This window comes from Aotus nancymaae, unplaced genomic scaffold, assembly GCF_030222135.1.
Source record: "Aotus nancymaae isolate 86718 unplaced genomic scaffold, 86718_ANA_hifiasm-v0.15.2.pri h1tg000020l, whole genome shotgun sequence".
Classification (NCBI taxonomy): Eukaryota; Metazoa; Chordata; class Mammalia; order Primates; family Aotidae; genus Aotus; species Aotus nancymaae.
In genome coordinates this window covers 58,508,490-58,535,583 of record NW_026988432.1, presented here as the reverse complement: position 1 = coordinate 58,535,583, position 27,094 = coordinate 58,508,490, and the positions used below count along the sequence as shown (strand labels likewise).

The window sequence follows — 27,094 nt, the reverse complement described above, 5'->3', positions numbered from 1 at the left end:
AGACTTCTACACGCAGTCCTTACACGGCCACTAAGAAGCTACAGTAGTATTCAGACGCAACCCACCCGTCTTCTCCTGTCCATCTGCTTCCGTCCCCTTCAATTTTTCCCCTTTTCCTCTCTCGGGCCTCCACTCCTCATCAGTGTTCCCCAGGCCCTCCCCTTTCCCCCTCGAAAATCGTTGCTACCAGAAATTTAATGGACCCCCTGAAACCAGCGCCACGCAGTTTTGGCCTCAAGGCTTCTCCCAACAGTAAACAAACACCAAAACATTGTCTCAGGACCTCTAAAGTTAAGTCACTGGCGCCATCACTTTCTTTCTCCAGAACGGTTCTGCAGAAACAAAGTTAACCCTATGTCACCTTTTTTCCAGTTTCCTGACACGACCCAAGGACCGAATTTCTGTAAACCGTGCAAGTATCCGCTAGGCAGGACAGCAGTCATCAAAACACCAGGTCCTTCCTTTGCCCGCCAAGACCGTTCGAATTTGAATGTCTCCGCCGGCTCTGACGTCATTACGCATGACGCGTGCGGTAACTTTTCTGCGACCGTCTCGTCGCTGAACTCTGCGTGCTGGTCCCACCCAGCCGCCCTGCCCAAGACACTGGCGTCTGTGGGCCAGTGTAACTGTCCCTACGAAGTCTGGTACGACCCCTAAATTTAGCTCTGAAGGTCTGCGGGCAGCCTGAGTGCGGAGGAGCGGCCTGAACACTCCAACTCCCACTGGAAACGTTTTTCCGTAAAGCAACATGGCGGCGCCCATGAACTCTTGGAGAAAGCTTTTTTTCTGTGTACTGAAAGGGGCGTTTTTCATGATCACTATTTAGATGGGTGCTGTTTTCATGAGGAGAGTCTGAGAAGGCGGCGTCCGCTTTTTTGACAAGGGAAGCGGTGAGGTAGGAGAGGGGCTGCAGAGTGGGTGCAGTGGGTTCCAAGGATCGCGTTGGTGTGGCTGCCGCCGAAATTCGGGCTCAGTATTCGATCACTTGCGGGAGTCTCACAGTCCTCTAGTAGTTGCTGACCTGAGAGAAGCCAGCAAGAATCCAAGTGGTTGGGGACGGGCGGCGAGGGAGTGTATGCGAAGCAGAGACGCAGGAGAGGGGTGCACTAACCACAATAACAGTATTTCACTTTGCTAAAATAGGATTTTCTCGCTTTTGTGAGTTTGACTTTAGAAACAGGCACTGCCCAGTACCCGGAGAGTGGTGGTGATGGAAGAACTCACAGCTGCAGGAAATCTGGATACTTGGGTTTGGTAGCAATTGTGCCATTAACCAGCATTGTTATTTTTGGGCAAGTTGCCTTTCTGCTCTGAGTTTCAATGTTCCCGTCTGAATTTCTAGCTCTCACTGGCTATTCCAGGACGCTTTCATCTCAGCTGTTGCCTATGAAGGGGATGGGGAAGAACCAAAGATTATATTAATACAAAAATTGTATTAAAATTAGGCAACGGGTTGATAATAAAAAGACTCATTTTGAAATACTGTTAGGTTAAACTTTACTTACAGGTTGTTAAATCCTTAGAACTAGCGTTTACCCCAGAAAAGATTAATGGAAACATCAGTTGCTTTTCAGACTATATAGTTGCTGCTTCAAAAGGTGGTTTTACACAAATACAAAATTAAAAGAAAACTTTAGTACAAAGAATTGCTTTTATTTCGGTGTACATGCATAGTTCAGCTATTAGTGGTCCTGGCAGCAATTTGCCAGGAAGTCAAGCCTGCCGGTTTCCTGATATTCCTGCTGTGCTCCCCAATTTCTTAGTCCCTGCTGAGGATCTTGAGAAGCAGCAGCACCAAAACCAAAGTATGCACCAAATTCAAGGTTCTTTCGGTTCCAGTTGTCACATTCCAAGCTAGACGCCAATGGATTGCAAGGATGACCAAATGAGAGCCCTGTTTAAAACTTCAATTTTTAAGAGCAAACACAATTGCAGGAGAAGAAAACAATTCAGAGGGTTCATATGTGCCTACGGTTGTCTTCATGTGGCCTTTTTCCAGGTTTAACCACCAAGGACTCTGAGAGCCCGGGGGAGTAACCTTGCTGACTGTTCTTTTCCCCATATCAAAACCTGAGTTAAAAAGCTGATGATGACAGCAGAAGATGGCAGGGCTGAGGACCCAAAATTCATTTCCTAGGCTGGTGGAGAGTGAATAAATGTGCTTCCAACCTTACTTTATGGCTGGTCAAAGCAAAGAAGTGTCATGGAAAATGTTGGGTGGTGACAGTGCAAAAAGAGGCAACGCTCTCCTTTTTTTTTTTTTTTTGAGACGGAGTTTCGCTCTGTCGCCCAGGCTGGAGTGCAATGGCGTGATCTCTGCTCACTGCAACCTCCCCCCTTGGGTTCAAGTGATTCTCCTCCTTCAGCCTCCTGAGTAGCTGGGATTACAGGTGTGTGCCACCATACCCAACTAATTTTTTTGTATTTTTAGTAAAGACGGGGATTCACCTTCTTGGCCAGGTTGGTCTTGCCTAAGACCAACTCCTGAGCTCAGGTGATCCACCTGTCTTGGCCTCCCAAAGTGCTGGGATTACATGAGCTACTGCACCCAGCCACGTCTCTTGATAAAGGCTAGGGAGAGGAGATATGGGGAAAGCCCTGAATTCCTCACAGAAGGCCAGTCTCAGAGGGGAGCAGAGGGGTTACAATCTGTACTTTGGCTAAGGGTGGGAGTGGAAGAGGTGGGGACAGGACAGTGGTTTGGAAGGAACATCATTGCTTAAACCAGAGGTGCCCACACACTCAGCAGTAGTCCCACAGCCTGTGACATTGACATCTACTCTAAAGCCTCCCAGGCTAGACAGCTGTTGCATGGTGTGGGGGTGGGAGGCAGGGAGAGCAGTAGCGGGAGAAGGCAGAGACTCCAGGCCATGTAATGAGCAACAAGGTAATTGTGTGATGTCTTTCCACAGTTTTATTAGAACGTACCCAACCATTTATGATGGGAATCACTTTAAATATACTTTCTTGATCCTGTCATTTGACAAGTGATTTGTTATAGCACAACTTATATATTTCAAATGGACAAAAAAGTTAGTATCATTCACAGTATCTTAAGATAAATTTCTTTTGAATAGGAGGATCCTTTCTAGTACTTTGGGGTCTATAAGATGTATCTAGAAAATTTACTACTGTGGACAATGAAGACTGCTTAAGTTGAATGGGGGTGGGAAAAAGGGCCTGTGGTTTTTCTTTTTGATTAATGGCTGTAACACTGTCTTTCAGGCTCCTGAGGGAGTTTCATGTTTTCTTTAGATGTCATTAGGTGTTCAACCTCTTCTAGGACAATTTTGATGCTATATGAATTCTGCTGTTTTGCTAGGACTGAAATGGCTCTTGAGTCCACCACTTCTTTAGAACAGTTAACTCCATGTTAGTTTTTGTTACACATTTTACAAAAGGGAGTGCGGCTGAGTATTTAGGTCCACATTCTAATTTAAGGCTATCTATTCAGTTTTCATAAATTGTTCTTGGAGGCCCAATTATCATCCCTGTCCATTTGGTGTCATGTCTTCATCATCTTCTAGACTCCTGCTAATTGTGCCATCTCCTACTCCTTGCTAGCCTTCTTCGAGTTCTTCCAACAGTTGGAAATTGTGAGGTATTCCTACTCCTGAGCCTGTGGTGGCTGCCATCTTGTGTTGCTGTCACTCTTAGGCTGGCTCCTTCTTCCCTCTAATTCATTTCTGACACTATTTCTATCATGAGATAGTGTCATCTCTCCCAGATTCATTGTGTAGACATGATTCATTATATCATTGACCATTGGTGATCAACTCAACCTTCACCCCTGCCCTTAAGAAGGCTACAGCAGCTGCGAACCAGGAACTGTGTATGAAAACCAATGTACATATAATATGATTCATGGAGTTAGAAATTTGAATCTAAATAGTATGATTATTAATTGTGCCATTAAGCACTCATTTATTTATTTTGCCCCCTCATAAGGTCTCCACTGCACTGGATTTAGAAAGCAATATCTAGAACTGTAATCCATCTTTAGAAAAAAAGATCAGTTCTGAGAAACCCAGTTATCCAAGGAGTATTGCTCAGAACCAATTACAGATCCAGACTCTCAACCTTGCAGTTTTGCTAGGGTTTAATGCTTCTGATGTGCTGTTAAAATTGTATTTTATTTGACTAGAAAAATTTTTTCTTTTTACCTTATTACTCTGTTGGTAGTAGTGGTTAAGTAGGGCTGACTTACTATGACAGTTTGAAAAAATGAGGACTGACCTGCTAATAGCACCTTCTGAAACTCTGTGCCCCTCTCTGGATATGTTTATCTCATTAAGAAGGGTGAATTCATGTAGGTAATGTAGTGTTCTTTGCTTTTACAGCAACTTTGTTCTTTTAAGGATTCAACGACTTCCTGAGTTGCAAGATGTGGACCTAGTGGCTAGACCCAAGGACCAAAGCAAGAAGTCATGTGGGACCCAGGAAGACAGGAGGATCCCGTTGGAATTCCAGAAACAAGATCAGGTTTTAACCCCCTTTGGCCAAGTTGGCTGAAAATGTTGATTATCAACTCTAAAATGAAAAAGAAAGTTTATATTAAAACATTGCAATTTTCTTAGAACTTCTATATATATTAACATATTGTGAATGCTAAATTCTCTTCAGTGTGCCTGTCTGATTTACATACTTGTGCATCAAATCTATCTGTGTGTATGAAGTGTATGTTTATTGAAATATAAGACATTTAAGAAGCTGATCTGGAAATTTGGATTTTACTTCTAGTTCCTGATTACCAGAGGTTTTTTTTAAAGGAAGAGAATGTCTGTGGTACACCAGTTGTCAGCTGGGTGGTTACTGGATCATCTTTCTTTTATCAACAAGATAAACTATCAACTTCACCAGCATCATGAACCTTGTTGCAGTAAAAATGAGTTCACTACTTCTGTCTACTTTGATTCTCTTCAAGTGGATTCTGTGTCCTCCTCTGGAGCCTGTGCTACATTTATTGCTTCTGACTCTACCACTAAGCCAGAGAATGATGATGGAGAATATTATGAACTGTTCACACAAAAATTTGTTTTTCGACCTGAACTGTTTGATGTCACCAAACCTTATATAACTCCAGCTGTTCACAAAGAATGCCAGCAAAGTAATGAAAAGGAAGATCTGATGAATGGTGTTGAAAAAGAAATCTCCATTTCTATTATTGAGAAGGTAGAAAGTTTTAAGAAATACTTATTTTTCTGCAGAAAACATGAATGAGATTTATCATCTAAATGTCTTAAGTATCTGGTAATTCATTAAGTATAAAGAAGAAACAATAGAACCCAAAAAGGCTTTAGCATATCCAAAATAATTTGTAGCTTTTTTCCTAACTTCTACTATTCTTAGAAGACCAAATTACATAGTATTTAAAAAATAAGCAAAGTTGGTTGGGAAGTGAATTCTGTGTAAATTAACCAAAAAAAATAAACCCGGACAGCAAAGCAACAACAACAACCCCCTCCCCACAAAGGCCCCCTCAAAAATCTGTTTTCTTGATTAGGCATTTGTATTAATTGAAATGTATTTACAACTGCTTTTGCTTAAAAAAATAAGCAGTAAGTGTTTATATATATATATATTTTATTTTTAATAAAAAATCTGTGCAAGTTGTTGGAATGTAACAGTAAGTGGTTTTTAAGAGATTTTTAGAGAGCTATCCCTTGGAGATATGCTCATGTAATAAAGTTTGCAAGAAGGGTGATTGTTTTAAAAGTTTCTAGTGAAATAGAAAGCTCCTGTGGTAAGTGTATCTGTTTGTAAAGTATATATATTTGTATATTCACACTGGTGCAATCTTTTAGTAGAATTTTGGGAATGCCATACAGGATCAAATTATGCTTTAATACTCTTTGTATCTTTCAGGAGTTTAGAGGTGATTTTACAAAGTCCATTTTAGATAGATTATATCAGCATTTTCTTTTTTAGTGATAGGATTAACATTCATCACTCACCGAACAAACGTTTGAGCTCTTTCTGTGTGCCACTGTACACAGAGTAGATGAAACAAGATAGACATAATCCCTCCCTCATGAATCTTATAATCCGATGGAGAAGAAAGATATTAAATACAAAAGTTTGTTGAAAATTAGAATGTGGAAAGTAATAAAGAAAAGAAATTTTCTGAAGTAGAACTTTTTAATATTGTGACTTTTTTCTTGTGCATATTTTTCTTTTTTTTTTAATTTTAATTTTTAACTTTTAAGTTAACAGGTACATGTGTAGGTTTGTTATATAGGTAAACTTGTGTCATAGGGGTTTGTTGTACAAATTATTTCATCACCCGGGTATTAAGCCTAGTACCCATTAGTTATTTGTCCTGATCTTTTCCCTCCTCCCACCCTCTGACCTCTACCCTCCAGTAGGCCCCAGTTTCTGTTGTTCCCCTCTATGTGTTCATGTGCTGATTCCCCCTTTTTTTGAGATAGAGTCTGTCTCTGTCACCCAAGCTGGAGTGCAGTGGTATGATCTCGGCTCACTGAAACCTCTGCCTACCAGGTTCAGGCACTTCTCCTGTCTCAGCCTCCCAAGTAGCTGGGACTACAGGCATAAACCACCATGACTGGCCAACTTTTTGTATTTTAAGTGGAGACGGTGTTTCACCTTGTTGGCCAGGCTGGTCTCAAACTCCTGATCTCAGGTGATCCACCTGCCTCTGCCTCCCAAAGTTCTGGGATTACAGGCATGAGCCACTGTGCCCAGCCCCGTTTTTCTTTCAGCGAATATTTATTAATCATCTGCTATGTGTCACACACACAAAAGAAAATATACAGTGTTGTCTGAGGTCTTAGTAAAATAGTATGTTGTAATATAAGTGATTCAGATAATAAGCCTTTGTAAAGGACTTTACAGGGTATGGGCATTAATTTTTAATGTTTAATCTCTTAGGTCGGGTAAATTTCTCATAACATGGAAAAAATAGATAAGCATATGTCATAAATGTAATCTTGATGACACCTTCTGATATGCTAAAGCAAATTATACAATATTAAGTCCATTTGTTTATTTAGCCAATAAACATTTATTGTTAGCCTGCTAAGAGTTTGACACAAGGTAAGTCCTGGGGTTTCAGCAGTAAAAAGTACAAAGTCCTTGCTCTATATTGGATGGTCTTACATGTTCTTTTCTATGGAATTGTTAGATATAGAACAGTGTTAATATAAATCTTATTCATACCTAACCCTCAGATCAGTCATAAGTACATTGGAATTTCTTTTGATGATAGCATCTGGCTAGTTCCTCTTCTCAGAAATGAAGAAAATTGAGAATAATTATACCATATATAAAGTGATAGATGGCACTGGTAATGTCATACAGTGTCATAGTTTCCTTGTATTTCATGGGTGCTGGTGCTACACTTTATCATGTGGAACTAGTGCTTATTAATAACAGATAAAGCTGAGGTGACCTTTTACAATCCATTTTGTTTATTTATTTATTTATTTTTAATTTGGGAAAGCTTACTTCCTCAGTCCATACCCTTTGCATTGATTTTGACCTCAGTAGACAATTATTACTCTTAAAGACTGAGATATACTACATGCAAAATGTGATAATGAAAAAGCAAAATATTAATGGCAACATTAATTTTTTTCCCGTAATTTATCTACTCTTTAGAAGCGTAAAAGATGTGCTGTTTTCAATCAAGGTGAATTAGATGCTATGGAATACCATACAAAGGTAAGTGTAAAATGTTCGTTGGTCATATTAGAAGATTAATGTGAAGTAGTAGAAAATAAACGGACAACATAAATAAGGATTTTTTTTTTCAAAATCAAACAATCATTTTGATCAGGCTTAGGACTTAATAGATTTATTGTTAATTTTATAGTAATGAATAGTTTAAACCAGTTTTGTCTGTTTTTTTTTTTTTCTTTTTTTGAGACAGAGTCTTGCTCTGTCGCCCAGCCTAGAGTGGAGCGGTCTCCCGGGTTCAAGCAATCTCATGCCTTGGCTTCCTGAGTAGCTAAGATTATAAGCGTGTACCACCACGCTTTGCTAATATTTTGTATTTTTAGTAGAGATAATCATTTCACCATGTTGGCCAGGCTGGTCTCGAGCTCCTGAGCTCAGGCAGTAGGCCCGCCTCAGCCTCCCAAAGTGGTAGGATATTACAGGAATGAACCTCTGCACCCAGCCTAAACCTGTTTTAATTGAAACTTCACGTACTTCTATTAGCTTAAATATTTAACAAAGTAAAATTATGCTATATTGGTAAAGTTTAGAGATTTTAGAGATTATAAAAGCCTATTGTCTATAGATAAAACAATATATTAAGATAGTATCAGAAGAGAGCATGAGTAATGTGAAGGATATGTTTCTGGAACTTAGAGATAAATGAGATCTGAGAGTTAAAGAAGTGAGAAGAAACAGAAGGAACATAAATTTTTTTTTTTTTTTTTTTTTGAGACGGAGTTTCACTCTTGTTACCCAGGCTGGAGTGCAATGGCGCGATCTCAGCTCACCGCAACCTCTGCCTCCTGGGTTCAGGCAATTCTGCTGCCTCAGCCTCCCGAGTAGCTGGGATTACAGGCACGAGCCACCATGCCCAGCTAATTTTTGTATTTTTAGTAGAGACGGCAGGGTGGTCTCGATCTCTTGACCTTGTGATCCACCCGCCTTGGCCTCCCAAGTGCTGGGATTACAGGCGTGAGCCACCGCGCCCGGCTGGAACACAAATATTTTAAACTTAATTTTTTTTTTTTCCTTGGAGCACCTTTGAAATGGCAAAATTCAGTCTGGAATTTGGCTTGGGGGATGGTAATTTCAGTTTCTGTCTTGTTGAATTAATGCGATGGTAGGACACACTGGGTTTTTTCCCTTTGTTTCTTACTGTGGTAGAATATACATAAAATTTTCCGTTTTAACCATTTTTAAGTGTAAAATTCTGTGGTATTAAATGCATTTGCAATGTTGTGCTACATCATTGCTGTTCATCTCTAGTACTTTTTCATCGTCCCAAACTGGAACTCTACCATTATATAATAACTCCCCATTTCCACTGTCCTCCAGCCACTGGTATCCTTTCTTCTGCTCACTGTCCCTATGAATTTGCCCATAGTAGGTATTTCATGTAAGTGGAATGATACAATGTTTATCTTTTTGTATCTGGCTAATTTCACTTAGCATAATGTCTTCAAGGTTCATCCATGTTGTAGTATTTATCAGAATTTCCTTCCTTTTTAAAGCTGAATAGTGTTTCATTGTTTGTATATACCACATTTTGTTTATTCATTTATTTGTTCATGGTCATTTAGGCTGTTTCCACATTTTGGCTATTATGAATAATGTTTCTGTAAACATTAGTGTATGAGTGTTTGTTTGAGTCCCTGTTTTTTTCAGGTATATACCCAGAAGTAGAATTGTTGGGTTATATATAGATTTTATGTTTAACTTTTTCTTTTCTTTTTTTTGAGACAGGGTATCACTCTGTTGTCCAGGCCGAAGTGCAGTGGTGCAGTCATGGCTCACTGCAGCTTTGAATTCTTGGGCTCAAGTGATCCTCTTGCCTTAGCCTCTCGAGTAGCTGGGACTACAGGCATATACCACCAAGCTCAGCTAATCTTTTATTTTTTTGTAGAGATAAGGTCTTACTGTGTTGCCCAGGCTGGTCTCGAACTCCTGGGCACAAGCAGTCCTCCTGCCTTGGCCTCCCAAAGTTCTGGGAATACAGGCATGAGCCACTGTACGTAGCCTTCCGCCCCCTTTTTTTTTTTTTGATCGTAGCCATTCTGATGGATGTAAAGTGGTATCTTACTGTGGTTTTCATAAAGACATTGGATTTTAAATGTTTTGAAGACAGCTGAATACACAAATGTTAAATCCTTCAATATGAGAAGTTTACTCTGTTAGTTTTGGAAATATACCTATTTTATTGAAATGCCACTTGCAAGGTTAACTGCAGAAATATCAGAAAAATCCAGGGTATTTATATCTATAAAAAAGATTAATAAGATTTACTTTCATTTTAAAGTTTACATAAAATTAAAGAATAGAATTTCTTGAATTCATGTATGTGTGTGTGTGTGTGTGTGTGTGTGTGTGTGTGTATTATATATATATATATTTTTTTCTTTTTTTTAGGAGGGACAGGTTTTCTTTATGTTGGTCAGGCTGATCTTGAACTCCTGACCTCAGGTAATCCACCTGCCTTGGTCTCCCAAAGTGCTACAATTACAGACATTAATGAATTCATGTATGTTCTAATTGCTAAATACTTGTGAGTGTTAATCATAAATAGAAATTATGAAACATGCTGCAGAATGAAATCAAACTCTTAAAAAGTAGTAGGACAGAATATTTGTTGAATCAGATTTAGAGCCCTTTTAGCTTCTGTAGCAAATTTGAATGAAGATGATATATGGCCCTTTTATTGCTAATTAACAATATCAAAAATTAGAATCTTATTTGCTGTGATACAGTATTCAGGAATTAACTATTAGAAGGGTTGGCACAAAGACTATTAATAACTAAAATGTAGGGCTGGGCGCAGTGGCTCACGCCTGTAATCCCAGCACTTGGGAGGCCGAGGCGGGTGGATCACAAGATCAAGAGATCGAGACCATCCTGGTCAACATGGTGAAACCCCATCTCTATTAAAAACACAAAAAATTAGCTGGGCACGGTGGCGCGTGCCTGTAATCCCAGCTACTCGGGAGGCTGAGGCAGGAGAATTGCCTGAACCCAGGAGGCGGAGGTTGCGGTGAGCCGAGATCGCTCCATTGCACTCCAGCCTCCGTAACAAGAGCGAAACTCCGTCTCAAAAAAAAAAAAAAAAAAACTAAAATGTACAGGTGACTTTAAGGAACATATATTAAGAAAAAATCTAGAGTACAACTTGCCTTATTTTCTTCCCTGAATCTGTCTTATCTGTGTGCCCCACTTCCTTCCTATCTATTCATCTATACATTTCTCCATTTACTCACTCATTAATTAAATTAATTGAATTTACTGACAAATATTTATTGAATTCCAGCTGTATCCCAGATGCCATGTCATCTCCATGACTTCATTAGAAGTTGAGATAGATATAATCCTTATGATATTGTGATTTTTCTTGAGGAACACAGACAGTTGAATTAAACTACTAGGTAGTGTAAAAAGCACTATCATAGGAGAATTCTAGGACACTATAGTGGCATACAGGACAGATCTTCAACTCAGGCTTGAGGATGGAGTATCAAGGACAGTTCTATGCAGACAGTAATTTTGTTTAAGCTAGCCATTACAGTAGGCCTTAAGCATATGAAGAGGTTGATGAAGAGTGTTCTAGGCTTAGAAATAATAGCATTTGCTAAGTTGAGAAGCAAGATGGAAAAGGGCTTGTTGAAGGAACTGGAAAAGGTTCAGGATGACTTGACTGTGGAATGCAAATAAGAGAGTGGCTAGAGATGAAAGTGTAGGAAGTAAAAGTAAGTGGATGATGTAAGATTTTTATAAGCCCATCATATGACATTTAGACATAATTAGTGGGAAGCTTTTTCTTTTTCTTTTTTTTTTGTTCCACTCATGACACCTAATTTTTTTTTTTTTTTTTTTTTAAAGAGACAGGGTCTTGCTCTCTCACCCAGGCTGGAGTGCAGTAACACAGTCATAGCTGATGGCAACCTTAAACTCCTGGGCTTAAGTGATCTTCCTGTCTCAGCCTCCCAAGTAGCTGAAACTACAGGCATGCACCACCATGCCTGGCTAGTGGGAAGCTTTTGAAAGTGCATGGAATGATCAGATTAACTATTTAGTTTATTTAATATTAACCTTACTTGTTTTGGATCGAGAATACATTTATATAATAAAGTTTAAAATGTGCACAAAATATACAGTGAAAGTCTTTCGTCTCTATCCCTCAGTCACCAGTTTCCTCCTCCCAGTATATCTGTCCAATGTTGTTGTACATTATGTAAAGGACAGTGCATATACATTCTCCTCCCTTTTTTGTTTAGATGGTAGCATATTTCAAACACTTTTGCACCTCGTTTTCTTCCGTTAACTTAAACATACTTTCTTGTTTTATATCTCATTGTGTTTCATAATTTTATTTACTTAATCTTTAACTGCTGGTGTTAGGTGTATATGCACCTGCCACTTTCCACATGTATATGTGTATCTGCAGGATAAATTTCAAGAAGTTGAATGACTGGGTCAGAGGATACTGCCAAATTGCTACTGTAAAGTTTTTATCAGCTTACTGACAACGAGAAATGTATAATTTACCTGTTTCCCCAGATCTTTACCATCATGGTGTGTTATCAATGTTTATGTCTTTGCCAATCTGATAGGTTAAAAAAATAGCATTTCAGTATGGTTTTAATTTGCATTTCTCTTTTTATGAGTGCAGTAGGTATTTTTACATATGTTCTAAAAACCATTTATATTTCTTTTGAGGGGAACTGTTTGTTTCTTTCACACATTTAAAAAGTTGGGTTGTTCTTTTCCTTAGTGATTTATAGGAACTCTATTTATTTATTTGTTTGTTTGTTTGGAGACTAAGTCTTGCTCTGTCACCCAGGCTGGAGTGCAGTAGTGTGATCATGGCTAAGTGCAGCCTTGACTTCCCAGGCTCAAGTGATCTTCCCACTTTAGCCTCCTGAAGATCTGGAACTAAAAGCATGCCATCATGCCCGGCTAATTTTTGAAATTGTTTTGTAGAGATGGGGATCTCCCTGTGTTTCTCAGGCTGGTCTTGAACTGCTGGGCTCCATTGATCCTCCTGTCTTGGCCTCCCAAAGTGCTAGGAGTACAGTATGAACCTCTGCGCCTGGCCAGAGCTCTTTATATGCTAGGGAATTTGTTCTTTGTCTGTGATACAAACTGCAGATATATTTTCTTCAGTTTGTCATTTAAGTTTTAATTATGATGAGTTGTTTGTTTTTACCACACAGACAATATTATATTTTATTTGGCTGAATTTATCAATTTTTTTCCCTTATGATTTCTGGATTTTGGAGTCATAATTGGAAAGATATTCCTTCTGCAAGGTTTTAAAAGAATTTTTTTCTTTCTTCTGGAACATCTGTCATTTTATTTTACATGTATATCATTGATCTATTTAGAGTTCTGAATAAAGTATGAGGTATGAAACCAACTTTTTTTTTTTCCGGTTGACTACCCGTTCATTTGTTCCACCATCATTTGAGTTTTTCCTTGTTGATATGAGATGCTAACTATGTAAAATTCACATATGTATTTGACTTTATCTCTGGACTTTAAGACTTATTTGTCTCTATTTGCTAGTGTCTTGAGGTTTGGAGGTTTGACTGTCCAGTAGTGCCAGTTCTGCCCACCTCCATGCTTTTCTTATCACTCCTCTTTTTAATATATTTGTTTTCTTTCCTCATATGGATTTTAAGATCAATAATAATATCTAGTTAGAAAACCTATTGTCATGACATCAAGTTAAATTTATAAATTAAATTAGGGCACGTGTTGACATCTTTAAGATGTTGGCAATTCTGCCCCAAAACATGAAGGTATTTTTCCATTTGTTCATGTTTTGTTGTGTTGTTGTGTAAAATTTTCTTTATAAAGGCCTTGTATGTTTCTTTTTAAGTTGTACTAATTTTTTTGTTATTGTATCTCTTGGATTTTCTAGATATATAACTCTTTTATTTTAGACAAAGTCTCACTCTTGTCCCCTAGGCTGGAGTGCAATGGCATGATCTCGGCTCATTACAACCTCTGCCTCCTGGGTTCAAGCGATTTTCCTGCCTCAGCCTCCCAAGTAGCTGGGATTACAGGTGTCTGCCACCACGCATTGCTAATTTATATATATATTTTTAGTAGAGACGTGGTTTCACCATGTTGACCAGGCTGGTCTCAAACTCCTAACCTCAGGTGATCCACCCGTCTTGGCCTCCCAGAGTGCTGGGATTACAGGTGTGAGCTCAAATAGTATTTAATGTTACTTATACCTTTCCAATTATTATATTTCTGATTTCTTCTCTAATTTTATAAGGTGGAAATTACAATACAATATTAAATAATATTTGTATGCGTAATAAACATAAATAATATATGTGAGCACAGTTTCTTGTCCTTGACAAGGGGGATAATTTCATCATTAAGCACAATTTTCAGTTGAGTTGGAAATAACATATTAGGCATATATGGAGAATGAATAGATTTTTCTTTTTCTTTATTTATTAGTGTACCAGTCTTTTAAAAAAATGAAAAAAAAAAAAAAAAAATCGGCTCCAAAGGTAGTCTTATACCATTCTTTAAAGAAGGAAACTTTCTTTTAACTTTACACCCACCCCACACCCCAATTTCAAAACATCATTTATTTGTCTTAGTCATGGACATTTCCAAGATGAGATTTTATATTTTGCTCCCATAGCTTTTGGTTATCAGAAAACCCATGCTTTCCTTTAATGGAGTTTGGTCCAGCTGATGTTGGTGTATCCTCTCTAATATTCTTCATCTTCATCTTTGCTTCCGGAGGCATTTCTTCTATTCATTATCTTCATCTTCATTAAAAGCTGCTGCTACTGAAAGTGTTATTGGAGCAAGAGTTGGAACAGTTTCTTTAGACTTACTTGATCCAAGTCTGATGGATATGGCTGATGCTTTCTTTGTCATCTGACTACCTATGGCAAATCCAAACTTGGAGATCTTTGTAGGCTTTGTTGGGAGGTCTGCAGCTTCTTTTTCAGCTGATCGCTTCTCAGCGCTGCGACTGGAACTTTCCCCTCTATTATTAGAAGAAACAGACTTAGTTTTCACAGGTTTTTCTACTGCTTCTTCAGGTCCTCCGCCGGCTCCAGCTTGCTGCGACTTTTCAGGCTTCTCTCCCGCCTTCCCGTCCGCCATTTTCCCCGCCGCGGCCTTCCCGTTGTTACTATTTTTAAAATGTTCTACAGGATTTGATTTGCTAATATTTGATTTGGGACATTTATAAGTGAGATTGGTCTATTTACTTCTTTGGCCTTATATATATAACTATATATGTAAATATGTAGGATGTTTACACACTGGAGAACTTAGCCCTCTAGTGTTGAAAGCTAGAAGTTTTCCTTTTTACTTTTCAATTTTCTGGAGCAACAGAAAAATAATTGGGATAATTTGTTCTTTCAGAGTTTGATAAAGTTTGATAGAATCCCCCCTTTGTAACCATCTCAGTGTGTTGCTTTTTGTGGGGGATACTTTTTTGGCAACTTTACTTTTTCCTCTTTTTTTATTTATTGATAGAAGAATTTAATGGTGAGACTTTTTCTCTGGGCACTGTGTTAGCAACATCCTGTAAATTCTGATGTGCTGAGTTTTAATTTTCGTGGGGGAAGGTGTTTAGTAACAAAATCAGATTTTTAAATAGAGAACAGGATTTTCAGGTTTTCTGTTTCTGTTGGTGTCAGTTTTTGCAAGTTTTATTTTCTAAGAAATGTGTTGATTTCAGGCCGGACATGGTGACTCATGCCTTAATTGCAGCACTTTGGGAGGCTGAGGTGGGCAGATCACTTGAGGTTAGGAATTGGAGACCAGTCTGGCCAACATGGTGAAATCCCATCTCTACTAAAAATACAAAAAAATTAGCCAGATGTGATGGTGGGTTCCTGTAACCCCAGCTTACTTGGGAGGCTGAGGCAGGAGAATTGTTGGAACCTGGGAGGTGGAAGTTGCAGTGAGCCGCCGAGATTGTACCACTCCATTCCAGCCTATGCGACAGAGAGAGACTCCCTCTCAAAAAAAAAAAAAAAAAAAAAGTGTTCATTTCATCCTAGTTGTCACATTTGTTGTCATGAAGTCATATTATCTTATGCTATCTTTTAATGTCTGTAGGATCTGTAGTGATAATAACTTTTTCATTCCTTTTATTGGTAATTTGTGTTTTCTTGATAGGTAAAATATACATATAATAAAATTTACTGTTTTAACCATTTTTAGATGTACAATTTAGTGGCACTAAGTACATTCAGAGTGTCATGCCATCATTACCACATCCATCTTCAGAACGTGTTCAGCATTCCAAACTGAAACTCTACCCATTAGATAGTAACTCCCCACTCCCCTTTCCTCTGCTGCCTGGCAACTAGTTTCTACTTTCTGTCTCTGAATTTGCTTATTCTAGGTACCTTATATAATTGAAATCACGTAATACCTGTCCTTTTGCATCTGGCTTACTTCACTGTGTGTTCAGGGTTCATCCATGTAGCATATATTAGAATTTTCTTCTTTTTTTAAGGCTGAAAAATATTCCATTTTATATAAATATCACATTTTGTTTATCCATTTGTTTATGGACATTTGGGTAGTTTCTACCTTAGGCTATGGTGAATAATGCTTCTCTGAAAATAGGTGTACAAATATCTATTCCAGTTCTTGCTTTTAATTCTTTTGGATATATACCCAGAAGTAGAATTGCTGGATTTTATCGTAATTCCATGATTAATTTTTGGAGGAACCACCATACTGCCTTCCATAGTGGTTCTGTCATTTTACATTCTTACCAGCAATACCCAAGGGCTCCAGTTTCTCCACATCCTTGCCAACACTTTTCTTTTTTCATAATAACTATCATAGTAGGTGTGGAGTGGTATCTCATTGTGGTTTTGATTTGTATTTACCTAATGGTTGGTAATGTTGAGCATCTTTTTATGTGCTTCTTGGCCATTCGTATATTTGCTTGAGAGAAATGTCTGTTCTTATCTTTTGTTTATTTTACAAGTGGGCTGTTTTTTTTTTCTTGTTGAGTTTTAGAAGTTCTTTATGTATTCTGTATATTAACCCCCTATCAGTTACATGATTTACAAATATTCAAAGAACTAGCTTTTAATTTAGTTAATTTTCCTTACTATTACTGTTTTCCATTTTATTGATTTCTGTGATTTAAACTTAATTCTCCTTATAGATTATTAATATTATTATTTTTTTTCTTACATAGGAGTAATCTACTGTCACACAACCTCTGCTGTAAGGTTGTCAGCCCTGAGACCTCCTTTTGTAATTTAGCATGTTTGGATGTGTTTCTGCTCCCAAAGGAATGAAGAGCAGATATTTCCTCCTGCAATCCCTATAGATTAGAAATTACATTTTCCTCTAGAAGCATTCAGATTATTAAATTTACCTGATACATGTGTGAGACTATATTTTCTTATATATATTGTTTGGTTATTTTGTTGTCAGTGAATTTGTGAGGGTTGTTTCATTCTATAATTAGGAAACAGCAGTTCAAAAGCATGCTTGTACATTCTTATCTTTTCATTGTAGTACAAAATTATTTTACTGTAAGCATTAATGATGTTGATTTCAATTTATAAATACAAATATTCAAAGCACAGTAGGAATTTTATTTAGAAAATTCTTTTAATGTCAATGTTCTTTAAATGTACTTAAAATTCTCTTACAGATCAGGAAGCTGATTTTGGATGGATCTTTACAATTAATCCAAGAAGGTCTCAAAAGTGGTTTTCTTAATCCACTTTTTGAAAAACAGGACAAGTGTAGTAAGCCCATTATTTTACCACTTGACACCTGCAATTTGTCAGAATTATGTGAAATGGCAAAGCATTTGCCTTCTCTGAATGAAATGGAACATCAGACATTGCAATTGATGGAAGAGGATACATCCGTTACTGAACAGGATTTATTTTTGCGAGTTGTTGAAAACAACTCTAGCTTTACAAAAGTGATTACTTTAATGGGACAGAAATACCTGCTACCACCGAAAAGCAGTTTTCTTTTATCTGACATTTCTTGTATGCAACCACTTCTGAACTGTAAGTAATTATTGTGTTTGTTATCAGGAAAATATAATTTTTTGTGGGCTCAGAAGTTAAGAGCTAGTCTGAAATTTGAATATGGGTCACCATTTATGAGGATAGGGTAAACACTTTTCCTCATGTTATTTTTCTTTTAGATTCAATTTTAAGGGGCTAACTTTTGCTGTTTTTTTTTAAATAAGTTTTTATTATGAATAAAGAGTCAAAAACTGGTTTCTAAGAGAATAAATATAGTTACTTCTCTGTACTTAGGAATTCAGTATACAGTTGTGATTCACTGTACAGTTGTGTTTAACCAAATCACTTTATTTAATTTTTTTCATAGCAAAGTAGAAACACTTCAGTTATGAATATCAATTCCCAAATTATTCCTAGCCTTGTATAAAGGATACATTTTAAGGTAATGTTCAAGCTCATTGTCTAAAATTTCTTGAAACTTTTTCCTGTACAAAGTTAAAAAATTTAAATATTGAAGTCACAGTCACACAGACCTGTATTTGACTATAGATTCTGAAACTTATTTAACTATGAGTCTTTGGGGTATTCATTTCACAAAACTGAGCCCCAATCTCCTAATTTATAAAATGGATATGATAATACTTGCTTCCTAGGGTCATTTTGAGGTACATTGATAAAATTAAATTTAATTTGCTGTTTATTGTTGTTTGGACATTTTATAGCAAAATTTTAAGTTATTGAGCAACTACAACACAACTTACTAATGAAAAGCTTCTTTTAATTGCTATCAAGCCATCTTACACGAGTGGTTATCCATGTAGTAGTGCCATAAGTTCTTCAGAGTAAATGACAGGATAACAAATTAATGAGAAAACCATGCTCTGCATGAACATTTTTTCTCTTCTTTTTGATCTTTGTTACTCTAATAGCTTAAAAAGTGTTACCTCCTTATTTTAATTTGCATTCTTTTGATTACTTATAAAACTGTACACATTTATTAAAAACATACCTGTGTTTATAAAAGGGGGAGAAGGGACAGCTCTTCCTTACAATAAAATTCCTATTAATAAATGAATGGAATGATGGATCTGGAGAATTTCCATTTGACAAACATCATAATAATTGGGTATCAAAGTAGTGGGTGAAAAGATGAGACAGGATATTTTCATGGTCTTAAAATATCTCCTCTCAAGATACTTGTTAATTACAAGGGAAAAACTGGAGAAACTCGGCAGACAACACTTTAACCAAAGACTTTTTGACATCCTTTACTTCTTGACATGTTGCACTTATAGGGCAGGGCAGGCATTACTTTGGCGGTCCTCTTGCCAAAAATAAATAATCTAAATTTAATAATGAGATAATACTAGACCCAGATTGAGGGGCATCCTATACAACAATTGGTAGCATTTAAAAGTTTCAAAATCGTAAAAGACATAGAAAGACCAAGGAGCTTTTCTGGGTTGGAGGAGAGTTTGGAGGGATGGCAGCTAATTACAATGTTTGATACTGCCTTTGATCCTGGGTCAGAAAAAGTACATTAGTAAATAATTGGGGACGTTTTATTATGCTCAATACATCAGTTATAAAGGCTGAAATTATTTTTAAAATAAAAAGTAAAAAAAAAAAAAGACCTAGATTTCTTAGGACTATATTAATATGGCTGCCAAGATGCATAGGAAATTTACAAATCATTAGTGTTCAGCTTACTGAGCTGTAGTCATCTGCAGGTAGTCTCTGCAAAAATTGCAATAGGTGAAATTATGATACAATTCTAGAGGTAAGGGAAACATCTAATATTTAATGATAAATGACTCTGTTTGAATAAGTGTTATATATAGATTCTTTTGGTGTGTTTCATTATATTTGTGTCTACAGTGAAATCACTTGAGTTTTGAAGAACATGTTTTTGAAGTTATCACAGAGAAGGTATTTTCTAAAATTGTGTCTTTGTTTTCAGATAGGAAAACATTTGATGTAATTGTGATAGATCCACCTTGGCAGAACAAATCAGTTAAAAGAAGTAATAGGTAAGTGGAAATGAATTAACTATTAGAAATGCTTTATAAAAAACTGTAGTCCTTTGTACATTATAGTTTAATATAATATAATATTGGCATTACTTTATGATATAGGTTATCTTGCTTTTAATGGTTTTAACATTTTTATTTCTTTAACTAGTTAATTCTCTTGAACTGTAACTATGTATAGGTGTAAGAATGTCAAAAGTAGTGCATTTATTAATCATCAGAAGCAGTTCAGGGCTGTTTCTGTTAACACCAAAGGATAACATATTTGCCTTCTTCCATATCAATAGCATTAAAAATTTTTTTCTTTTAATTCTAATGAATGTCTTCAGTTACATTTTCTTTCACTTTTCAATTTTCTTGACTGAAAAATTCCAATTTCCTTGACTTAAACTTTATATGAAATTTCTTCTCCACAGTGATCCTCATCTTTCTTATGCTTCTTGTTTATGAGCTGTGGCAGTATGATTTGTTTCTTTTCTTTTCTTTTTCTTCTTCTTTTTTTTTTTTGGAGATACGGTCTCACTCTGTTGCCCAGGCTGGAATACAGTGGTGCAGTCAAAGCTCATTGCAGCCTCAAACTCCTGGTTCAGATGTGCCTCCTGCCTCAACCTCCTGAGTTACTGGGACTACAAGTGCATGCCACTCTACTTGGCTATTTAAAAACCTTTTTTTGTAGAGACAGTGTCTTGCTATGTTACCCAGGTTGGTCTTGAACTCCTAGTCTTAAGTGATCCTCCTGCCTCAGCCTCCCATAGTTCTTAGATTACATATGTGGGCCATCATGCCTGACCAGATTTGTTTCTTTTAAAGTTGCAAGAATTGTAGAAAGAATTCATGTATCTGTATTCTGTATGTGTAGATATCTATATCTATATATAATTTTTTTGTGAGTTACTTGAGAATGAATTAATTAAGAGAAAGGTTAAGTTACCCTTGAATATTCCAGTATTGATTTCCTAAAAACAAAGATAATTATCTTACATAATGTAATTATCAAAATAGGTAATCAACATTGATATAATATTCTTATTGATTCGGCACTATTATGTACAGACATTATTCAGGTTACACTGATTGTCCCAGAAATGTCCTTTGTAGCAAATAAAATTCTGGATTATACATGTTCAGTTGTCATATCTCTTCAGTATCTTTTAACTCTCTTCCTTTGGCTGATTTTAATTTGTATCCTTACCCCTGAGAAATTGTAACTGTGAATATAAAAGTTTTCAGTAAGTTTTGTTAGTTTAGCAAATTTTTGAACCTGAAGATGGTTTTGGAAACTACCTAAACCTGCAGTTGGTTTTAGAAGTGAGGTGTCTTGAGGACTGGGCCTTCAAACTTTGCAGTTTGGCTAGCTCTGGGCAATATATTTTTATTAATAGTTCTCTTGGGTGTGTACCTGGAGTAGAATTACTGCACCATGTAATTCTACCTTTAAGTTTTTGAGGCGCTATCAAACTATTTTCTACAGTGCCTGTACCATTTTATATTCCCACCAGCAATGAGGGGTCTAGTTTTTCCACATCCTTGCCATTTTCTTTCTGTTTTTTTTTGCGTACTTTCCATTGCATCACATAAAGATGCATATTTTAGAATTTACTCAGTGATTTCCATGAAATTAGAGCTAGAATAGGTGATATGAATGTTTCCCCCTTCTCCACACAAATCAACCCAATTAATTAAAATTAAGGCAATCAAGAAATCTGCAGTTATTGAATCATGTAACTTAAAATTTTTGACCTGACATTCTTGATAACTGTAGCAAAATTAGTTTTTTCATCACTTTGATTATGAGAAATACTAGTTGCTGGAAGAGCACTTATTTAGATGGCAGGAATCTTGGGTGCTTGAGATCTGAAATCTTTTGCTCATTTATTTGTTTTTTTGAGACAGAGTTTTGTTTGTGTCACCCAGGCTGGAGTGCAATGGTGCGATTTTGGCTCACTGCAACCTCCGCCTCCTGGGTTCAACTGATTCTCCTGTCTTAACTTCCCAAGTAGCTGGGATTACAGGTGCCCGCCACCACACCCAGCTAATTTTTGTATATATATATTTTTTAACTAGAGAGGGGGTTTCACCATGTTGGCCAGGCTAGTCTTGAACTTCTGATCTCAGGTGATCCACCTGCCTCAGCCTTCCAAAGTGTTGTGATTACAGGCGTGAGCCACCGCACCAGGCCCTATTTGTTTTAAGAAATACTTACTGATTGTTCCTGACATACAGTTGTCATATGCTCAAGCTGCATTCCAATGTTTGTTCCATTTGGCCATCGGGAAGTCATTTACTTTTTTCAGAGCAGGCATAGTGGTAAAAGTCTCATTGGAGTCAACCAAGGAATAAAATAAAGGAGAGAAAGTAGAAGGACTTGCATACAAGTCTTTAGCTTAGTTGTAGATGAAAGGAAATGGAAAGGAGGGAGTTTCTCTTCTGTATTCTCTGTTCCCTTCTTTCTCCTACCCTCCCCAGATTTTCCGCTCCTTTTCTTCTCCCTCTCTCCTTTCTCCTTTTCTCATCTTTCTTCTTTTCAAACGAGACAGGATAATCATATTTATAGGTTGATGGTAAAGAACTACTAGAGAAGTTGAAAATACAGAAGGAGAGGAATAATTGGTATTACAAGATACTAGTATATGGGAATAAGAGAATACAACTGGAGGGATAAGCTTTAATAGGTGAAATCATGCCATTTCCCTTAAGAGGAAATGTATGGACATAGATAAGTAAAAGTATATAAAGGAGAGGGGTTAGGGTTGGGTAGTTGAAGGATCTTGGTGGCCTTTAGTTTTACTGATGTACGAGTTAACTTCATCTGCTAAGAGAGAGTTTGGGCAAGGGATCTGAAAAGTGGTGAGGGTTTGTGGTACTTGACCAAGGATAAGTAAAAGAATTGATGAGTAGTTTGAGATCCTAGGAATGGATTTAATAAACTTTTAGTGAGTCAGTTCTGCATTTTCTCTACCTGATTTTCCCTATACAACCAAGTTGAAGAAAATTGTGATATTGATTTAAGTTTGGAGGTTTGCAGGAACTGGAGGTTGAAGGGTAAAGGGAGGATGGGAATTGAGAGTGCTAGTGAGAAGGCAGTGAAGCGATTGGTGGTCCATAGGGAAGAAGAGTAAGTGTGATCAGGAGTAAACTGATAGATAAGGTCAAAGAGTAGGTGAGGCATAAGATGTTATTACCAGAGATTGATGTTTATGGCTTCAGAGAGGGAGCAAATGTGAGTGATGACAGGGTCCAGGTTACGGCATTGGAGTGGATTATGGAAGTGGGACGAAGGCAGTTGTATTTGTTAGGTGAAAAATAGTTGAGATATGTACATTATTTGGATTGTGCTTTGAAATTGTTCAGAATAATGGCAAGTTTTATATTGGTGAGGTAGAGGGATCTCAGAGCTTAAGTCCTTATTGAATATGTTGAGGATGAAATGAATTCAATAAGGAACAGTAGAGGCTAACATACCTGGATAGCATACCTCTCAAAAAGAAAGGGTTCTTTTTTTTTGCAAAGATGGATGAATTATAGCCTCGAAGCAGCGGGGGAATCAGGAGAATAATGACTTCTCCCCTCACTCTGAATGTTGGAGAAAAGCCATATTCATTTGATTGAATATTGTAGAGCAAGTAGTATTTTAGCAGGACAAACTAGACATTATACTCTATGGCCAGGAGGTACAAGATTATAGATTTTGTTTTACAAAATGAAAGCGTGAGGGCTTCAGAGAACCCAGTGGAACTGACTGAGAAGGCAACAAGCAAGATGATAGATTGGGGGTTACAAATGCAGTGGGGTGGAGATGAGGTTGGGTGAGATGATAGGTGACATAGGGAGTCAGCATTATGTGCAGGATTTGAGGATTCTAGGGGTAGGAGAAGCTTCATTGGTATAGATTGGCTTTAGCATTACCAATTTTGCAACACCAATTTGGTGCCAGGTAAGGCTTGTAGGGTTTGACTTAGGTTATTGAAAGACTCATTTCAAGACTCACTGTGATGGGGCTTCTGTGTAACATAGAGTATGGGGTATAAACTACAATATTTGCTTAATTTTGAATTAGAGAAAAAATATTGTAAATAGTAAAATTACTGAAGTGATGCATTTAGAAGTGATCAAGAAAAATACAGCCTGTTTTAAACCCATAAAAAAAAAGTGATTTTTGACTTGTGTGTAATAATGTGTCCACTGGGTGTCACTGTGGCTCTATATTTTGCTACACAAATAAATAGCTATAAGATCTCTGCATTTGTGGAGTTAGTGTTATGCGTGTCTTCTCCCTGCTTATTTTCCTTTTTTGCAGTGAATTTTGCTCATCCTTTTTTCTGTTTATTTTTAGGTACAGTTATTTGTCACCTCTGCAAATAAAACAAATACCAATCCCTAAATTGGCTGCTCCAAACTGTCTTGTTGTTACTTGGGTGACCAATAGACAGAAGCATCTACGTTTTATAAAGGAGGAACTTTATCCCTCTTGGTCTGTGGAGATAGTTGCTGAATGGCACTGGGTGAAAGTAAGTTCAGAAGTTAGCTTATTTGTTAATACAGCTTGATAGAAGTCACAAAAGGTAGCGTCTACTTTGTAATGCTTAACATGGCACTGCTCTGCTCCTTCAACATGGGCTAATTCTGACTTTTGCTTGGCTGCTTAACACTTTTATATTTCTATTCTCAAGGCTATTTGTTTGTATGTCTTTTTGTAATGGGGCCTCAAACTGCTGGCTTTGGGGAATCAGTAAGGATGATATCAGGATGAAATTTGTAAAAGCTCTGATGATGTCTGTAGTTAAAAAGACAACAGACAAAAGCTTTGGGGAATTATATATCACAAGCACAGAAATAGTCTTAAACCTTCATCTTCTTTCCCTTTATATGCCCACAGTTTCAACCACCCTTTGTGATTTCTTTTTCTTGTTTTATGGGGGATGAGGGCAAGGAATAGCAAAATAACCCATTGTAGAGGAGGTGGGAAGATGCCAGAACCAAGAACCTTTTATGCTCTAAATCTTAACTTAGGTCCTCAGTGCCTTTTGTGCTGCTCTCCATATTTTTGAAAGAAATGATTCGAACTCGAATTGGTTCGAATCATTAAGCAATGATCTTTAATATCTCTGCAGGGTATAAGATTGTCAAAAAATACAGAAGAATGAGACATCAGTTTAGAGTTCATCGGGCTTCCTTTTAAAGATGCATTGGCTATTTAGATGATTTCTGTAAAAACCTTCCTAAATTTTGAAAAGATAAGCCAAGCTATTATTTCAGTGTTTAATGTTTATATCACAAGCATATTCATTTTTGACACAGTAGTGTTATACTTTTTATGGCTTTGTGTATACTTTTTCATCTACTGGAATATCTTCTAAAAGCTGTGTATAGTAGTTCCTCTTTATCTGTAGGGGATACATTTCAGGACTCCTAATGGATGCCTGAAACCATGGATGGTAGTGAACCCCATATACAATTTTTTTTTTCTATACGTAACATACCTATGAGAAAGTTTAATTTATAAATTACAAAGAGATAAACAATAATTAATAATAAAATAGAATATTATAGCAGTATACTGTAAATGTTATATGAATGTGGTCTCTCTCTCAAAATATCTTACTGTACTGTACTTACCTATCTCCAGATTGCGGTTGACCATGAATACCTAAAACCATGGAAAGTGAAACTGTGGATAAGGGGGGACAACTGTATATTGATTATTTATACCCATGTTATGGGACTTGACAAAGACTTACAGTTGTACCTTTGTTTTCATGCTGTAGTTTGGTCTTAGTGTTGGTTGATTTGGTGTAGGACCATGATAGGAGTATAGTACCCCATTCCATCTTGCCTATTATGATAGTTCTTTTATAATCAGAAACTGGGGCCAAAGTCAGGAGGATATTACCTTTTGAAATCAAACCCCGTAAAATGTTAATACATGAAAACTAAGATTATTGATCTGTAGTAGTAATCAGTTCTAAGATATGGTATGATAAGACCAGTATTTAAATCATAAATATCATATATTACGTTATACGAAGCATTTATTAGGTAATTATACATATTGTTATGATAGGAGGAGTAATGTGCATTGAGTATAAAGGCCACCCAATGTGCCAGTGTTTATACTGCACTTTTTGTACGAGATGCTGTCTGATTGGCACTAGAGGAGATAAAAGACTTTCTGATTACTGATATGGCTGTTTAGGTACATTGATATAGGATAAAGAGTTTTACAGATTGACAGTGATAATATGTATTCCCATGGTAAATTAATGAATTGATATTTTAAATTATGTTTTGAGTTTGATTAGCTTAAATGAATCTTTGAGAGTATGATCATTCCAGGGTGAAATGATGAAATTAAATTTCTGAATTTATAATGCCAAGGGCCAGTCTCTGGACTAGATATTGTCTATCAACCACCTAGTTTCTATCCTTATTAATTTTGGCTTTGACAATGTTTAATGATACTATTTCCTATAACTAAAGGGAAATGCATTATTATGATCTACTTAGTCATATTGCTAATTCATTTATTAGTTCATTAGTAATTCATTTATTAGTTCATTTGCATGACTAATAAATAAATTACTGATGACATGCTTTCCAGGAATCAATTTTAGTTAAGAGTAGGGATTGTTTTATGTGCAAGATGACAATGAAGTTGTATTTGAAATATTTATGTGATATTAAAAAAAAAATCTGTTATAGAAGCACTGTCTAATATGATAGCCACTACCACATGTGAGACTTCAGCACTTGAAATGTGGCTAGTCCAAACTGAAATGTACTCTTAAGTGTAAAATACACTTCAGATTTCAGGCACAGTACAAAAGAAAGAATGTAACATATCTCAATAACTTCTTTAATTGATTACATATTGAAATGATAGTATTTCAGGTATGTTAGATTGAATTAAATTTATAATTAAAATTGATTTCATTGCATTTTGTTTTTACTTCTTTTGGTGTTTCTATTAGAAAATTAAAAATGATATATGTGGCTCACATAATATTTTTACTGAACAGCACTAGCCTGGAGGTTTAATTTCGTGTGTGTGTGTGTGTGTGTGTGTGTGTGTGTGTGTGTGTCTGTGGAAGCTCTATAGTGATGGGAAAAAATAAACCTCTTTTGTTGGCTTCTTCCTATCAGGTAACCAGTTCAGGAGAGTTTGTGTTCCCATTAGATTCTCCACACAAAAAGCCTTATGAAGGTCTCATACTGGGGAGAGTTCAAGAGAAAACTGCTCTACCATTGAGGTAGGAAAGGCAATTTTTCAAAATTGTATACATGTATTAATTTTTAGGCTTTTCAAAATGATTAGCTTAGTAATCATTGATTTTTAAAAATTTTTATGTTTTTGAAAATCTGAAAATGGCCCAGGGCAGAAAAGAATGAATGGTATGG

At 36.7% G+C, this 27,094-nt stretch overlaps 3 protein-coding genes, 1 non-coding gene and 1 pseudogene across 7 annotated transcripts in view; 1 reads left to right on the top strand and 4 right to left on the bottom strand.

Moving 5' to 3' along the window:
- NDC80 (NDC80 kinetochore complex component) overlaps positions 1–488 on the bottom strand; it is a 56,431-nt gene extending 55,943 nt beyond the window's left edge. Inside the window, exon 1 of the mRNA XM_021672410.2 lies at positions 362–488. The gene's annotated coding sequence lies outside the window, so the exon portion shown is untranslated. The remainder of the gene's footprint in view (positions 1–361) is intronic.
- A 53-nt stretch (positions 489–541) lies between these two features.
- The window catches only part of METTL4 (methyltransferase 4, N6-adenosine), a 33,442-nt gene continuing 6,889 nt past the window's right edge, over positions 542–27,094 (top strand). The window contains exons 1-7 of one of the 4 annotated variants that reach the window (XM_064379362.1): positions 542–644; positions 4,341–5,172; positions 7,618–7,680; positions 17,339–17,708; positions 19,630–19,699; positions 24,033–24,207; positions 26,840–26,946. In XM_064379362.1, coding sequence (XP_064235432.1) covers positions 4,777–5,172; positions 7,618–7,680; positions 17,339–17,708; positions 19,630–19,699; positions 24,033–24,207; positions 26,840–26,946 — 1,181 coding nt within the window. In that variant the 5' untranslated portion in view covers positions 542–644; positions 4,341–4,776. The other 3 variants (XM_064379363.1, XM_064379361.1, XM_012446873.3) reach the window with 3 other exon arrangements.
- Positions 2,748–5,576, bottom strand: LOC105713231 (ubiquitin-conjugating enzyme E2 variant 1-like; annotated as a pseudogene).
- LOC105709388 (ATP-binding cassette sub-family C member 6-like) overlaps positions 14,614–27,094 on the bottom strand; it is a 35,783-nt gene continuing 23,302 nt past the window's right edge. The window contains exon 5 of the mRNA XM_064379365.1: positions 14,614–14,686. Within this exon, the coding sequence (XP_064235435.1) occupies positions 14,660–14,686 (27 nt within the window). The 3' untranslated portion in view covers positions 14,614–14,659. The remainder of the gene's footprint in view (positions 14,687–27,094) is intronic.
- On the bottom strand, positions 16,866–16,999 carry LOC135276167 (small nucleolar RNA U109). Its single transcript, XR_010343727.1, has one exon. It is a non-coding gene; the product is annotated as a small nucleolar RNA U109 (small nucleolar RNA).